This window comes from Dendrobium catenatum, unplaced genomic scaffold, assembly GCF_001605985.2.
Source record: "Dendrobium catenatum unplaced genomic scaffold, ASM160598v2 fragScaff_scaffold_1021, whole genome shotgun sequence".
NCBI classification, from domain to species: Eukaryota; Viridiplantae; Streptophyta; class Magnoliopsida; order Asparagales; family Orchidaceae; genus Dendrobium; species Dendrobium catenatum.
This window is the reverse complement of record NW_021319483.1, coordinates 2,583,739-2,600,189: the sequence shown is the minus strand read 5'-3', so window position 1 is coordinate 2,600,189 and position 16,451 is coordinate 2,583,739. Positions and strand designations below refer to the sequence as shown.

Here is a 16,451-nt window from a genome sequence, read left to right as displayed (position 1 = left end):
GAATTAGCAGACATCTTAGTCATTATGTCATACCTATCATGTTTGGTTTAGACGGAAAGAAAATCAAACAAACCAAGTTATTACAGTTGCTTCAACTTCTTTATATAATAAAAAAACATTCAGCTAGTTCAGCCATTTAAGGAAAATAGAACCAACAAAACTATTTCGGCTGGTTAAACTTCCTCAGCTAATAACATTCAGTCGATCAAATCACAGCTTAATGAATTCGGTAGTATGAAAAAAGGAACATTGTCACTCATCAACATGATTACAATAACCAAAACACAAACTTGTGCCAGTCTTTATTGGGCCGGTTGTTAACCATAAAAAACTACATCAGATTTAAGCCTATCACTGTTCATTGTCTTGCTAGGCCCCACTGCTCTCGCCTTGTTATTCACTACAAGAAAGTCAGCAATACAACATCAATACCAATGATACATTAAGAAGAGTACGTTAAACTTTAAATAGCATGCTAATGATATAGATGATCAAATTGTAGCTAATGAAATCGAGTTGCAGCTAAATGATATAGACTTAGACATTAAGGAGACATCGAAGATGTTAGGGATGTGGTCTCGTCAGATGGAAGTGAATCATCTAATGATTAATAGTTAAAAGGTAAATCCGTAAATGTGAATCACCTAGTAATTTTTTTTACATGTTAGTATACATACAATAGTTTCTTTTTTTACATGTTAGCATACATATAGTACCCTTTTTTTTTACATATTAGCATACATACATTAGTTCCTTTTTTTACATATTAGCATCCATACATTAGTTACTTTTTTACAAGTTAGCATACATACAGTAGTTCTTTTTTTTACATGTTAGCATACAGACAATAGTTCCTTTTTTTTTACATGTTAGCATACATACAGTAGTACTTTTTTTACATATTACGGTAACAATAGTTACGACGACCGAGTATCGATGTTTGTGACGAAAATTCCGTAATAAATTGTGGCAGATTTGCGATGGTAAATCCACTGCAATTTGTGCCGCAAATCTGCCAAAATTTTTTACGGAATTTTCGGTGGTCCACAAGGACAAGTACATCATTTTATCTGAGATAATTTTGTCGAAAATCTGTTGCAAATTTGATTTTCGACGGATTTACTCTGCCGAAAATACGTTTGCGATGCACGATTTACCATTGAATTAGAATCCGCCGCAAACCAGGATTTGTGACGGATTTATCGAGTTTTGTGGAGAATTGTTCTGCCGCAAATTGATGATTTTCTTGTAGTGACTCAACCTAGCAACTTGAGGTTATTGCTCATCCTCACCGCCCAGAGTAGGCTGATGCTTGCTTTGAACATGAACATAAAATCCCATCCGAGAAAATCATAGTTATCTTATTTGCTTTAAATCATGTTTGGGTTGGTTGGGTAAAGTTTAAAAAGAATGATGTTCAGAAATCAGCCGATAACAAAAGGTTCCTCGTTTGCAAATTGCTGCTAAGACTCTCTACACATCCTCACCACTCAAACCCGACACTCGCCATTGCCAAACTCATTGCTCACTCCAGCCCAATACTACAAAGGTATTTGAAGCCGCAAACAAATAAAAAAATATGAGTGAAAGCATGCTAAAGGGCATCAGTATCTAAACATACAAGGAAACTTAGACTTTTATGAGCAATAGAATTACGTTGACATAGATGAGCCGAAATTTGATAAATACATAATAAAAGAGGAATTTGGTCAACGTGCGTCAGCATTATTGCAAATTTATAATTTACAAGTTAAACCTCACTTATTCTACCCGCGCAAACAATATTTACGCCAGTTTATCCTTGATCATTGATCATCCAAAAATCCTTGCAACTCACCCAATCCACTCAAAACTGAAGTTTATCTTGGATCACATGCTCCTCCATTATCAATAAAATCACGTCATCACAAAGATCATAGGCCAATAACCACCTTTCAACCTCTATCTATCTTCTTCTCGAAATCTGCAAATTACTCTTAACCTAGAACCAACACACTTTGCATCACATTGACCCAAAACCTATATGGTTAGTGTTAGGGTTCATATTATCAACCCATACATTAAACAACATCATTGTTAGAGATGCTTCATGCTGTGTCAACATGTGTCAGACACCCATATATCGGCTAGAGCCAGGTGACAGGAGATCATAGCACCCCACAACCCCATTAGATGGGCTCCATTACTAATTGGTACTGAGTTGAGCGCCTTGCTTTGAGGGGCCAACAAGTGAGGTGATTAACTATCTTGATTTGAGAGATTGGTGCTAACACTATAAATGCTAACGAAGAGTTTTCCAATGATAATTTAACATTGTACGGTGGAAAATTAATACACATTGAGGGTGTCCGAGTTTTTGATAACTAATACTAAAAGAGATCCGTATTTGGGCCAATCATTACCAAGGTATGTCAACTTCGAGCTGGGATGAATGACCCATCAACCCAAATTAGTGCCCCTAATGCACAAATGCTGTGAAGTTCAATGCTTATAGCCCCCTACATTTTAAGGTTTTGTAATCTGTAAGCACTTTTTAGTGTGATCTTATAGCATGCATGAATAGAGCATTAAAAACAATCAGTTTTTACGGGAAAAGGAAGAAATGATAACCTTAAATCCCAAGCAATTGGCTTCCCATTGCATTGCAAGTGGCTCTCCCATACCGCTTTATCTGACTGAACAACAATGACCATGTCAGAAAGTGCCCTTGCTTGATAATGTTTATCTACCAGCACTGGATCATTGTGTATGAACCAGAAGATCGGAACTTCCAATGTAGACCTGGAATCTGAATGGATTCCTGCATAATGTTTGAAAAAACAATATTCAATTTCTTATTTAAAAAATGCCAAAGGCAGCCAAATAAGTTTTTTGATCAAATATAAGAGCATGTGTATAATAATCAAAATGATAAAACAACAAGGAATAAATCCACATTGTTTTGACGATGACAAATACTATAGTAACTTGTGACAAATAAATTCTCTTAACATGGCTTGAACATTCTGCATTGAATAAACTCTGATGTTGACTTTTGACAAAATGGTGAATAATAAGGTATGTTGCAAGCCATGAAGATCCATGCACTCTGCAAAGCTAAAGAGGTTCTCCTTAATATCTTAGAGTCCTAGGCCTGGTATGTAAGCGTTCTGTATTTTTCCAAGCTTTATCATTTCAATTACAATTCATTTAAAATTCATTTTTGTGAATTTCTATACAAAAAATTCACTTGGGACTTGTTTGGTTATATTTATGAAGACCTGGAAGCAGACCACTTCAGCTATTTTAGGTAGCCAGGGAAGTGGACAGTGCTTCCTCCCTAAGAAGTAACTAGTACAACTCTAAACAAATTGACTTTAAGTTCATATGCTCCGAAGTAACACTTCCGCAAATCATTAAATGTGATACTCTAGCAGTCTCTAAATTGCAATGTCACTCACATACACACAGATATACGTTCATATATAAAAAAATATAATTTAAGGTAAAGAATATTATAATATATATTAAAAAATATGCATAGTATTAATAGTTGATGCATACTTTAGTAATTTATGCTAAAAAAATGCATCATTAGATAATAATAATTTCTTATTTTTTTATAATTATAATATATATTATATAGAATAACAATTTTAAAAAATGATTATATAATGGAAAATTCTTTTAAAATAATTATTATAAAGTTCTAATACACTAAATATTTTTATATTTTATATACCTATACTAATGTACTACATATGTGCATGTGTGTTTGTGCATGCATATGTGTGTGTATACCAAAATATTACTTACGCATATGCATGCATACACATCATATTTATAATTCAATGCAAAGGAATATAGTATTACAGTATAACATAATTATATTTAACAAGTGCTTTCTATTAATAAGCTTACATAGTTGATGTAGAACGGAAATGCCGGCTTTGCTACGGAGAGGACCTCCTCTCTGAAATCTAAAATTGTTCCTTGCAAAACTGAAATAAATCTGGATCTTCCCACAGAAAATTTGAAAAAAAAGGGATTTTAGATTTTATTGCTAACTTTAGAGAAAGTCCAGATTTCTCTAATGAAACATTAGAAATCTTTGGAGGAGAGCTCGTACAGGTAATTCAAGAGAAGGCTAAATGAGGGGGGGGAGATGGTTTGGAAGGAAGAGAGAGCACGGGAAGGCTTGGGCAGCGGCAAAGAAAAACGGGCTAGGAAAATTCTTTCCAAAACAGAGAAGTGGAATAAGAAAGAATAAAGGGATTTGGAGAAGAGAATTTCGGCTGGAGCAAAAAGGGGAAAAAGGTAATAAATGTGAGTGAAGCCAAGGTGGAGGTGATTTTTAATTTGGAGAGTAGTTTGAGAGAATTAATGTCTTAAATCTGAATTTAAATTCATATTTGAGAATTAATGACGATTGGCTTAAATGGTGGGAGAGATTAATGGTGTGAATAATGCTAATTCGAATTAAAATTTTGGAATTCGAATTTTCATTAATGAAGAGCTCTTCCCTAATTGGAAACTAATTGATTACAAGGGAAGGATTAAGGGAAGCCGACGGGATTTTTGAATTCAAAATTCTGAGATTTTATGTCAGAATTAATGACATCATTAAATGCCTAATTATTAAGAATGAATTAAGCAATAAATAAATTTGAATTTTGAATTCAAATCCTTCATTAACTTAATCCCTCCAATTTAGGAAAGGCAATTAATAATTGGAGCAAAGGTGGGGGTTCTCGGTTGGGGTGATGGAGGGGTTGTTAAAACTGGCGGTTCAATGGGAAGGAGGAAGGGACCGGTGGCGGTGAAAGGAGGAGATGCGGATGTCGACAAGGAGAAAATAAAAAGATAACGAAAAGAAAAAAAAAACCACGAACCCGGCCGTCTCCAAGGTTGGTGGGTGATCCGATTCTCTCTCTCCAAGGGATCTCAAATCACGAGCCCGGACCCATCCTACGGCTGGTGACAACTTCGATTCCTTCCCATAGGAACCCCACTAACGCTCTCTCACAAGAAGAATAAATGTGGAACACAAGTGTCGAAAAACAAAATTTTTCATATCCATCAACCATCCATTACAATAGCTTAAGGCCCTTATTTATAGGCCATAACATGAGAAAATAGAAAATTATAAAAATGCTCCTTGGGCCACAACACTCAAATAAATTAACCTAGGGGTAAAATAGAAAATAACATAATATAGAAACTAAAATGCAGAAAATAATTCATAAATGACAACTTAAATTAGAGCAGTCGATTTACGACGCCTCCTGTGATAGATGCGCCAGATCTTCGTGCCGATGTCCGCATCAATAGTATTCATGCACAAGTGAATTTGTACATTATATAATATATATTTCAGTATAACATAAATTATATTTAACAAGTGCTTTCTATTAATAAGCTTACATAGTATTCATGCACGAGTGAATTTGTACATTATATAATATATATTCTATATATTCTCAACAATTTGATCCATATTCACTTTCTAGGGCATCAACATGGAGCCATTGTCAGGACTACAAATTGAGCCAGCTGACACGGCGCAATTCAACAACAAAATTGAGGCTCATTTATTGAAGTCAACAATGCCTTTGGCAATTAGTATTTTGTGAAAGGTTTTTTAAAACTTAGAAAATCATTCAATATGCAAGCCTATTTCTCATTGTAATGTACTAAAGATGTTATAGTTGAACCAATGAATCTAGCATTGGCCTCCATACACTCTTTTTGCTGAACATTCATGTGGAAATTTTGTAGTTATTTAGTTAGGGTTGATCTTTGACCCCTGGATAAGATTTAAGGATCTTCTCCTTGTGCGGGAAGAAGTGTATGGAAGTGCTTCACTAGTTAAGAAGCCAGCTTACTGTATTTCCAAAGAGGGATTTGAATAGTGAATGTAGGCTAGGCTAGAAGCCAAATCACTTTTAATTATGTGTTCTCATTCTTGTGATAATTTTATTCTCTTTATGCTTTGCTCAAGCTCAATATAAATTCACCGCATTATTTTCAAGCAAAATTGATTATTTCTTAACAAACATTAAAAAAATGATATTTTCACTTAAACAACCATTGACCTCTTGGATCAACAAATGATCATCCTATAGAGTAATGTCCCTTTTGTTTGGTGATCCGGGCTAGTCCAGGTTTAATAGCTAGTATTAATTCCACCATTAAAAAGTGGTGTAAATAAGAGAAAATATCCTCCACAGACTAAATAAGTACAATAAAATCAGACTTTATCGCTGACACACTCATATAACAGTAAAAGAAAAAACAACAGTAACGAAGGAAAATGTACCTTTGAGAGAACCATGATCACTAAGCTTCTGTAACTGCCGCTGCAAAATTAAGGAATCAAGGTAGGCACGGGTGGTCAATCTATATGTCCCATTAACTAGAAGAAGTGGCACTGCAGCAGCACGTCGAGCAACTGAGAACGCCATAGTAAGATCTGGATCTTCCGAAAGTGCCAGCCTAGAAATTATGGGAATTAAGGTGAATATTTAGTAGAGAATGCTGCGTGACTTATATCAACCATCTTTAGAAGTTCAATATAGAATCTTTAAAACATATCGTTTATTGAAGAAAATCCATGAAGTTTTTAATAAATTAAAAACCAGGAGCAGCAGATAAAGAATGCTTACAGGTGTTGGCTAAACATAACCTTTTGAAAAGCAACCGCCAAAGAAGAAAGGCCATCTGTAAGTGCCTTTAGGTTCACGGGTAGCTTCTTCATATTCCTCACTTTCTGTGAAAATATTCGCATTGTGGAAAAAAACGCAGCAAGTCAAAAGACCAAGCAAAAATGACAGGAAGACTTACCTCCTGCGTGATGAAATATATCTGAAATGATATCTTTTCATAGTAATGGTATGCCCCATCAGCCATTGATGGAGTAACTACATGTCTCAGAGAGCCCCACAATGTAGCCCCCAGATGAGACAGAAATGTATCATGCGCAACAGTATAGCTTTGGTATTCCTGCAAAGGGGTAACAATTAGAATGACAACAACAAGAACTAACCAAAACTTTCTCGATTTCTCTCATAGCAAATCTCTAATATAAAGAAATTGTATCATGAAAGCAGAAATACATTTTGATATTCCTGGTCCTAATTAGTTGCAATAAGCTAAGAAAGACAGGAATATAAATGAAACCTCAGGAGTATCACCGAACAAATTCCATTTCTCCATCCTCTTCAAAGCATCAAGAGCCTTCTTTTTGTGGCTTTCATCAGAATCATCACTTTTGAATCCCTCCAGTTCACTTTTCAAATCATGCATCCTTTCTTCAAGCTCTGAATTTCCATTAGTAAATTATCAACAGGTTACCGACAAAAGTGGCTACAAGCCAGCAAAGTACTCAATATCACGTAAAACTGCGCATTTGTACAATTTTTAATTTAGTATTTAACATCCCATGAATTTGTTTATAATGTCATGAATGCATAAAAAATCCTTCCATATTAATTTTGCGGACACAAGTTCCAAGCCTTGCATGCCATTCTCAAGGCCACAACCAACAAACATAAACCAAATATATAAAAAAAAACATGTTTAAGACCATTTAAGAAGCCAAAGTTCAAAGCTCTAAAAACACTACGATTGTCAAAAGATGGCATTAATAAAGTTAACTTTACAGAATGACTTAATAGTTCATTACCATTTGGTGGTGAACTTCTCTATATGGAAAACAAGACAGGAAGTAATTCTTTCAAAAAAAAAAAAATGAATTGGCTTCAAAAGAAAGAAGCATGCCTTCACAGAGAGCAAGCTTTGTCCTTCTCCCTTTGCAATGTCTAAAAGCAAAGAGTTCATAAATATCAATCTCCGCTACAAGAATATCAATGGCTTGGTGGTCCTACAGGACAAGTTCAAAATACATAAAATTAACAAATCATTGTGCAAAGCAAAGGAGGCACACAGAAATAAATAAAAAGGATTTACCAGGAAAATGTTCAATATTTTACAACACCAAAAAATTGATATGTAGAGTGGTAAAAGGAGTAACTGAGAGCGAAAAAATATACCATAAATTACTAAAGGATCAAATCAATTAAAAAGAACCATTTTAAGGGCAGTTTAAACTGCTGCCGTAGTGCCGACGAGAACATAACTTCAGTTAAAGCAGGTGGTTTAGATGGAAAGTGTACTGAGAGTACTAAGCAATAACAAAATATTATGGATATTTATAAGTGAAGTTACAAAGACACAATAAAACTAGTTATGCTATACGAACCTAACAGTTGGGTAATAAAGAAAACATTAATATCTAAATGTTGGGCAATAAAGAAGGAATTTTCATCCAAAGAGAGTGATGGAAATGAAAATTTTAACATAAATGTGGTATGATAAGAAAATACAGCGAGTTTATTTTCTTATGCATAATGAAGGGAGATAAATGAAGGTAGAAGAGTTAGATAAAAGGGGTAGGCAGAAAATAGCATGGCTTGAAGTTTTGCAAAAAGACTTGGGCAAAATAGAGTTACGTAGAACTCAACAGGAAGAAATGTAAGAAGATTCGTATAGCCAAACACAAATATGTAGGATAAGGTTAATGATGTTGATGAAATCGGTATATAAAGTAGTACTTACAAAAATACTGGAAAACAAACTAAAGAGACAAGAACCAGGTGTTCCAAGAATATATTCAACTATATCATCAAGATCAATTAGCACATCTTTAAACACCATTCTAAATCCTTAGAACAATCACAGGAATCAACAGCTAATGTTCCTCTAATGTGCATTTTCCAACAAGCTATAACTTCTTGGTACACCACCTATCGTCCTTAACAATCCACAAAGTTAATGGGATCTATGTATTGAGTGAGTAATATGCTACAAATAAAGGCAAACAACATTCATGCAGAAACAGCGAAAAATAAAAAACATGAATGCAGCAGAAGCAAGGATGTAAAGATGGGTCTATTGTAAGAACTAGGAAGAATAATGATGAGGACATCGAAGATCAACGGCTACGATCGTGTCTATTTATTTTAATGTATTTTATTTGTTATTTGTACTTTTCCATTTATACCCTCACTTGAGGGCTTTGTTTTATATTTGCCCTAGGGGCAATGTGTCTTTTATTTTCCTTCATGTATTTGGCTATTTAAGCCCTCCTCTTCCTCTTGGAAGGGGATGATGATTATGGAATGAAATTTTCTTATGCTTTGTTCTCTTTGTGAGTTCAATGTCGTAGAGATATCTTAGTGAGTTCTTTGTGATCTCTTTGTGAGTTCACTTGTATTTGTCGATCAAGGTTTCCTAATCCTTTGTCTTTCCTCCACAAAAATACCCCAAGTAGAGAAGGGAAAGCCAAGAAGTCAAGCCCTTGCCGCCACCGTCCATCGAGCAACCCGTCGGCCACGGAATCCCCACCGGCCGGCCACCTTGCCGCCGGCCACCTTTCCTCTCCACCACCTCTCCATTTTCCTCCCCAACCTTTCTTTGAAATTTGAATTTTAAATTTCAATTTCTTTCCTAATTGGGAATTTCTAATTTAGGAAAGTTTTCGAAATTTTGAACTCAATCTCATTCCAAATGAAATTGGATTCATGAGACAAGATTTTCCTAGTCATCGTTTTGATTTGGAATCCTCCACCTCATCCCAAACCCCCTCTTCCTCCTTGATGCCGCTGGCTCCCCTCTTCATGGGCCCCATTAATTGTGCAATTAATCCCCCCTCTCTTATTTTGAAATTCAAATCTTAAGCTCAAATAAATCCCTCCAATTTTACTTAAAACTGAAATTAATTCAGTTTTATTCCTAAACCTAGCTCTACTATTGATGCCGCCTGCCCCCCTCTTTGTTTGCTGAATGTGCGGCAGGCAACCCCGATACCTCCTCGCACTAAGGAACACCCGGGAAGAGGTGAATAAATTCAGGACAGCAGGCTGGTATTGTTGTGGCTGCTCCTAGAGAACACCCAATAAGGTGGAGGACGTGTTCTTACCAGCTCCTTGGGCTTCGGATGGTGATCAGGGAGCAGGCAAGTTGTGGCCGCTTCCAAAGTGCAGCCAAGAAGAAAACGTTGGACAAGCACTGGGGGATTTCTGTCAGCAAACAGAGCAGGTTTCTGGCAGCACTAATGGTGGTTGGAATTCCCGGACAGGCAAATTTCCACTTGAAAATTGGCTGGACAAGCAATTTCTGCAGCTTTTTATGGCCGGCAGTTTAAGTTAGGAATCAAGGACAGGAAAATTGGTAGCAAATATAAACGATGAGAGAGATGGACGAGTAGTTTTAGGAAAGAAAACTGAAATAATTCAGTTTTAAAAGATTAGAGGGAAGTTATTTGAAATCAATTTGAATTTCAAATTTGAATGAGGGAATTAATTAAGCAATCAATGGGGACCCATCATAGGGCACTCGCGGCATCAAGGCAGGGGGAGGGATTTTCGGGGAGAATTCAATGCTTTTCCAAATGAGTGATGCCACCTAGGATAAGATTAATATTCCACCTATGTCATGAATTTGGAATTGGAATCGAATATTCATAACCTCCTTTCTACGGAGACTTGGTTCAAGAGAGGAAATAGAGAACCTCAAACATTCCTGAATTTCAACATCTAGGAAGGTGGTCAAAATATTATATTAGATCCACCTATTATTGCAAAACTCCAATTTAAAGGAGCATTATGACAATCTTGAAATGCATATGACTTGGCCGATGAGTGTGGCGGCGGTCCACAGAGGAGAAGAGGAGGTTGGGATAGAAGTGGGAGGATTCCAAATCAAAACGATGACTAGGAAAAATCTTGTCCTAATGAGATTGAGTTCAAAATTCTCGAAAATTTTCCTAAATTACGAAATCCCAATTAGGAATAGAAATTGAAATTTTAAAATTCCAAATTTCAAAGAACAGGTTGAGGGAGGAAAATGGAGATGGTGGCTGGAGAGAAAGGTGCCGGCCGGTGGGCCGCATTCCAGTGGCCCGACGGCTGCTCGACTGGACCTCGAGGTGGCGGCATAGGGCTTGACTTCTTGGCTCTTCCTTCTCTACTTGGGTATTTCTGCCGCTCGCGCAGGAAAGACAAAAGGATTAGGCAAACCTTGATCGACAAAATACAAGTGAACTCACAAAGAGATCACAAAGAACTCACTAAGATATCTCTACGGAGCATTTAAACTTCACAAAGAGAACAAGCATAAGAAAATTTCATTCCTATAATCATCACCCCTTCCAAGAGGAAGAGGAGCTTATAATAGCCAAAATACTATGAAGGGGAAAAATAAAAAAGACAACAATGTGCCCCTAGGGCAAATATAATAACAAAAGCCCTTCAAGTGAGGTATAAAGGAAAAGTACTAAACAAATAAAATTACATGAAAATAAATAGACACGATCGTTAAGCCGTTGATCTTCGATGTCCATCATCATTTTCTTCCTAGTCTTACCAATAGACCCATCTTTTAAATCCTTGCTTCTTGCCTGCATTCATTTTTTTTATTTTTCGACTGTTTCTGCAATGAATGTTGTTTTGCCTTTATTGTAGCATATTACTCACTCAATACAAGATCCATTAACTTGTTGGATTGCTTAAGGACGATAGGTGCGTGTACCAAGAAGTATAATAGCTACTTGGAAAATGCACATTAGAGCGAACTTAGCTGTTGATTTCCTGTGATGTTCTAAGGATTTAGAAGTGTTTAAAGATGTGCTAATTGATTTGATATATAGATTGAATATTATTCTTGGAACACTCTTGCTTGCTCTAGTTTGTTTTCAGTATTTTGTATTTGTAAGTACTACTTTTATATAACCGATCTTCATCAACATCATAACCTTATGCCCACATAATTTTGTGTTTGGCTATACGAAATCTTCTTACATTTCTTCCTGTTTGCATCTACGTAACTCGTATTTTGCCCAATTCTTTTCTGCAAAAACTTCAAGCCATGCTATTTCTTGCCTACCCTTTAATCTAACTTCTTCTACCTTCATTATCTCCCTTTCATTATGCATAAAGGAAAATAACCTCGCTGTATTTCTATATCATACCCATTATTATGTTAAAATTTTCATTTCCACCACTCTCTAATTGTATTTGAAAAATTCGCTTTTTATTTGCTCCAACATTTAGATATTAATGTTTTACTTTATTACCCAAACTGTTAGGTTCGTTATAGCCATAACTAGTTTATATTGTGTCTTTTTAACTTCTTCAACTTAGTAAATTAATCCATTAAATTATTATTTGTTAATGCTATTTCTAGTACTTCTCAGTACATCTCTCCATCCAAACACCTGCTTTAACGAAGTTATTGTTCTACTGTCCCGGGCACTACGCAAGCAGTATCTAAACCCTTGCCCTTATAAAATGGTTTTCCTTTCTTATACAATTCGATGTGACTACCTATTAGTAAATTATGCCATATCTTTATCGGCTCTCACGGTCACTCCTCGCCCTTTACCACTCTACATATTCATTTTTAGGTTGTCCTGTAAAATATTTAACATTTTTCCTGGTAAATCCAATTTTAATCTCTATTTTCTGTGTTTGCCTGCCTTTGCTCTTCCGCACGGAAGATTGCTTAATTTATGTATATTGGACTGTCTCGCCTCCGAGATCCACCAAGCCATGCACGACTATCTTAAGTGTAGCGGTCAGATTGTAGAGTCATTATGAACTACTTTTCTTTTAGACACCTTGCAATAAAGGTGGAAGACAACACCCCAAGCCTTGCTCTCTGTGAAGCATGTTTACTATTCCTTTAATTGAAGCCCAATTCCATTATTTTAATTTTAATTTTCCTCAGAAAAGAACATACTTTCTTGCTCTTGTTTTCCATATACGAGGAAGAAGTCACCCCACCAACCATGGCTAACTGACACCTCATAAGTACATTCATGTTAAAGTCAACCTCCTCTCCTATCACCTCAACCCTCCATCTTCTTTTGAACAATCTAAAGTCCCGCTTCTCACGATGGCCTCCTTGAACATTCTGACCTCACTCCTATTAAACATGCGCTCCGCCATCTACCACCACATCATGTTTTTCGTATATATGGCTTTATGCTTCGAGTTGGTTGTGAGCCTCCCACCGGCGCAGCCTAACTGAGACATTGCAACGGCCTCCTGGCAACTTCACGCATCAGCGCCCGGCACAACATGATCGTGCCCGACATAACAGACGACTCGGATTGGTCCCGACAAAACTCCAATCAAGGTCGGACAAGGAATCTATTTATGCATTCATCCGACATATACTAAAACACATCCAATCTGCATTGGAGATGTTAAGGATGACTAAATTAAAAAAATTGATACTGTTTCAACATACACATTGCGCAGTAATTTAATAACAGATAAGATAGATCTAAGAGAAGAAAGGTCACACTGCAATTGGCTATTTGTAGAACTCTCGAACTTCATTTGTTACCTAGCAAAAAAATTACCGGCAACCCTCGACATATCATGTCCACTCAATTTCACTAATGGAAATTCAGAGACCTGAAGAACAGGATGCCAATGATCCTCTGACAACCACAGTGAACTGGAGCGGCACCATTCCAACCAAAGTCCGCCCCCATGCATTCCCTTGATGAAAGCCACAAAAAAGGAAAAAGGCCTCTTGATGCCTTTGAAGAGGATGCGAGAAATGGACCATTTCGTCTCTAGGTGATTCACCATCCTGAGGTCACTTTATATCTCCCTGCTTTCTTAGCCTTTATTGCAAAACTAACTTACCGCGACCAGGAATACTCAAAATGTATTTCCTGCCTTTCATGACTACAATTTCTTTTATCACTTAGCACCGATTTGGCTATTCGCGGGAGAGAAATCCCGACGAAAGTTTTGGTTCAGCTTCTTGTTGTTGTCATTCTAATTCCGTTACCCCTCTTGCAGGACACCCAAAGCTATCCCATGCTTGCGCCATCGCATACACCTTTCTGCGTCTACACTCTCGGGCCGCGCACATTGTCGCCCGGCTCCTCTCGAGACATGAGTCTACTCCCATCCCACATGGGCTCGATGGGGCACTACCATTACTCATGAAAAGCACGATATCAATTTCAGATACCTACCTTCATTCACGCACGGACACCCCCCGTACCACGCGGTCTCCCCCTGTCATCCTCCCTTTGCTCTCCCGCGCTCTTTCCCTACGCACCTGACCTGCCCCGCCCCGTCTTCTCTTCCACAATCGCCCGCGCAATATTTTCCACCAGGGGGAAAGTGCCCCAGCCGCCAACTCCACTCGCAAGAAGCTACCCTCCTCGAACCAACACCCGGCCACTTAACAGCCCCCCATATGGCCCTCCTTCTCTCTCTTTGCCGCGGTTGCCTTCTTCCCACACACACCTCCTATGTCTTAGCCAACACCGCCTCGTCCCAAGCCCCATTCCTTTATCTGCTGCCTCCCTCGCCTCTTTCCCCAACTTTTACCATCCTCGAATAAACCTTCATGGACTTCCTCTCAACTACAACCGCCATCATGTTCCTTTTAAGACCTCCTTATATTTGAACCTTCCAAAGATCCGGCCTTGATATAAGTCACGGCAGCATTCCTCTACTACAATATCTCACCTTATTCCCATCACACTCCCTCTCCCAGCTGGCACTTTCGGAAGATCCAGACTCTTACCTATGGCGTTCTCAGCTCCCCTGCTCCGACGTGCTCTCCAGTGGCCACTTCCTTCCTCAGCTTCAACCTCGGGACATATAGATTGACCACCCGCTGCCTAACCTTGATTCCTTAGATTTTGCCCCAGCGCCAGTCTACAGAAAGCCTAGTGATCATGTTCTTCTCAAAGGTACATTTTCCTTTCTTACTGTTGTTTTTTCTTTTACTGCTCATTATGAGTGTTGTCAGCCGATACCAAGTCTGATTTATCTCTTTATATAGTCCTGTGGAGGATATTCTTCTCCTACTCTTACACCCACTTTTTAATGGCCTGACATTTAATCCCCACTAGCTATTCAACACCTGGACCTAGCCCGGATCACCAAACAAAAGGGACATTACTCTACCTCAGCGTCATGACTCACTTTCGTCTGATCCCACCGAGGTCCAATGGTCGTTAAGTGAACCAATTATCATTTTTTTAATGTTTGTTAACGACAATCACCATTCAATTTTGCTTTGAAAATAATGAACGGTGAAATTCTACTCATTGCAGCCCTGAGCAAAGAAAAGCACCGAATAAAATTATCACAAAGACAGGGAGCACACCCATAATAACAAGTGCATTTTGGCTTCTCAGCCCCCTAGCCCCTCCCACACTCACTATTCACACATCCCTCTTTGCGACAAACCTCCCACCCAGGTCTAAGTCGCGCCTTCCCTCTCTAACTGGAAGCACTTCCCATACACTTCTTCCCGCACAAGGAGAAGATCCTTTAAAGTCTTAATCAGGGTCAAAGATCCCAAACCCTAACTAAAACCAATAAACTACAAAAATTTCCACATTGAACTGTTCACGCAAAAAGCCAGTGGTATGGAGGCCATGCTAATTCATTCGTGCCTTCAAACCCTATCAACATCTTTAATCCCTACCCCATTCCACCCACATGAGAAATAGCCTCTCGGCCCACTCCCACCCTTCGACCCATGCACCCTTTCTAAGTTTTAAACACCCCAAAAACCTTCACAAAATTACTACATTGCCAAAGGCACTCCTGTTGACCTCCCTCAATCCAATGAGCCTCAATCCTCCTTGCGTTCGTTGACTTGCGCCGCCACTGTCAGGCCTGCTCAGCGTTTGTAGTCCTGACAATGGCTCCATGTTATGCCCTTAAAAGCGAATATGGATCAAATTGTTGAGAATATATAAGAAATATATTATATATGTACAAATTCACTCTGTGCTAGAATACTATGTAAAGCTTATTAATAGAAAGCACCTTGTTAAATATAATTTATGTTATATAGCTGAAATAAATAACTTATATAGATGTACAAAATATCACTTGCTGACATGAATACTATGATGCGGACATTCAGACGTCGAAGAACACTTGCTGGCGCATGATATACACAAGAAGAGTGGCGTCATAAATCGACTGCATCTAATAATAAGTTTGACAGTTAATGAAGATATACTTAATCATGCATTTTAGTTTCTTATATTATGTTATTTTCAGATGAAGATTTACCCCCTAGGTAATATTATTGCAGATTTGTTTGTTGCCCAAGGAGCATTTTGGTAAAATATTTAATTTTCTCATGTTATGAGCCAATATAAATAAGGCCTTAAGCTTAATATGCTTAATGGCATAATGGATGTGACTGAGATATGTAAAGAATTGGACAGTTGTAGTTTTTCTGACACTATTATGTTCCACACATTTTAATTTCTCTGTTGGGAGAGAAGCAGTATATAGTAGGGATTCCGTATGAGCAAGCGCAGAATCAGAAGTTGTCACCAGCCGATAGATGTGGCCTTAGGCTCTCGTGAATGTTGAATCCTTGGAGCCAGGGGAGAATCCCGGATACACCAC

At 37.8% G+C, this 16,451-nt stretch overlaps 1 protein-coding gene across 1 annotated transcript in view; it reads right to left on the bottom strand.

Moving 5' to 3' along the window:
• Positions 1–16,451, bottom strand: part of LOC110106290 — an 89,325-nt gene that overhangs the window by 24,441 nt on the left and 48,433 nt on the right. The window contains exons 15-20 of the mRNA XM_020836139.2: positions 7,759–7,861; positions 7,159–7,298; positions 6,823–6,981; positions 6,645–6,748; positions 6,299–6,474; positions 2,611–2,800 (exon numbers count right to left, since the gene is read on the bottom strand). Of these exons, the coding sequence (XP_020691798.1) occupies positions 2,611–2,800; positions 6,299–6,474; positions 6,645–6,748; positions 6,823–6,981; positions 7,159–7,298; positions 7,759–7,861 (872 nt within the window). The remainder of the gene's footprint in view (positions 1–2,610; positions 2,801–6,298; positions 6,475–6,644; positions 6,749–6,822; positions 6,982–7,158; positions 7,299–7,758; positions 7,862–16,451) is intronic.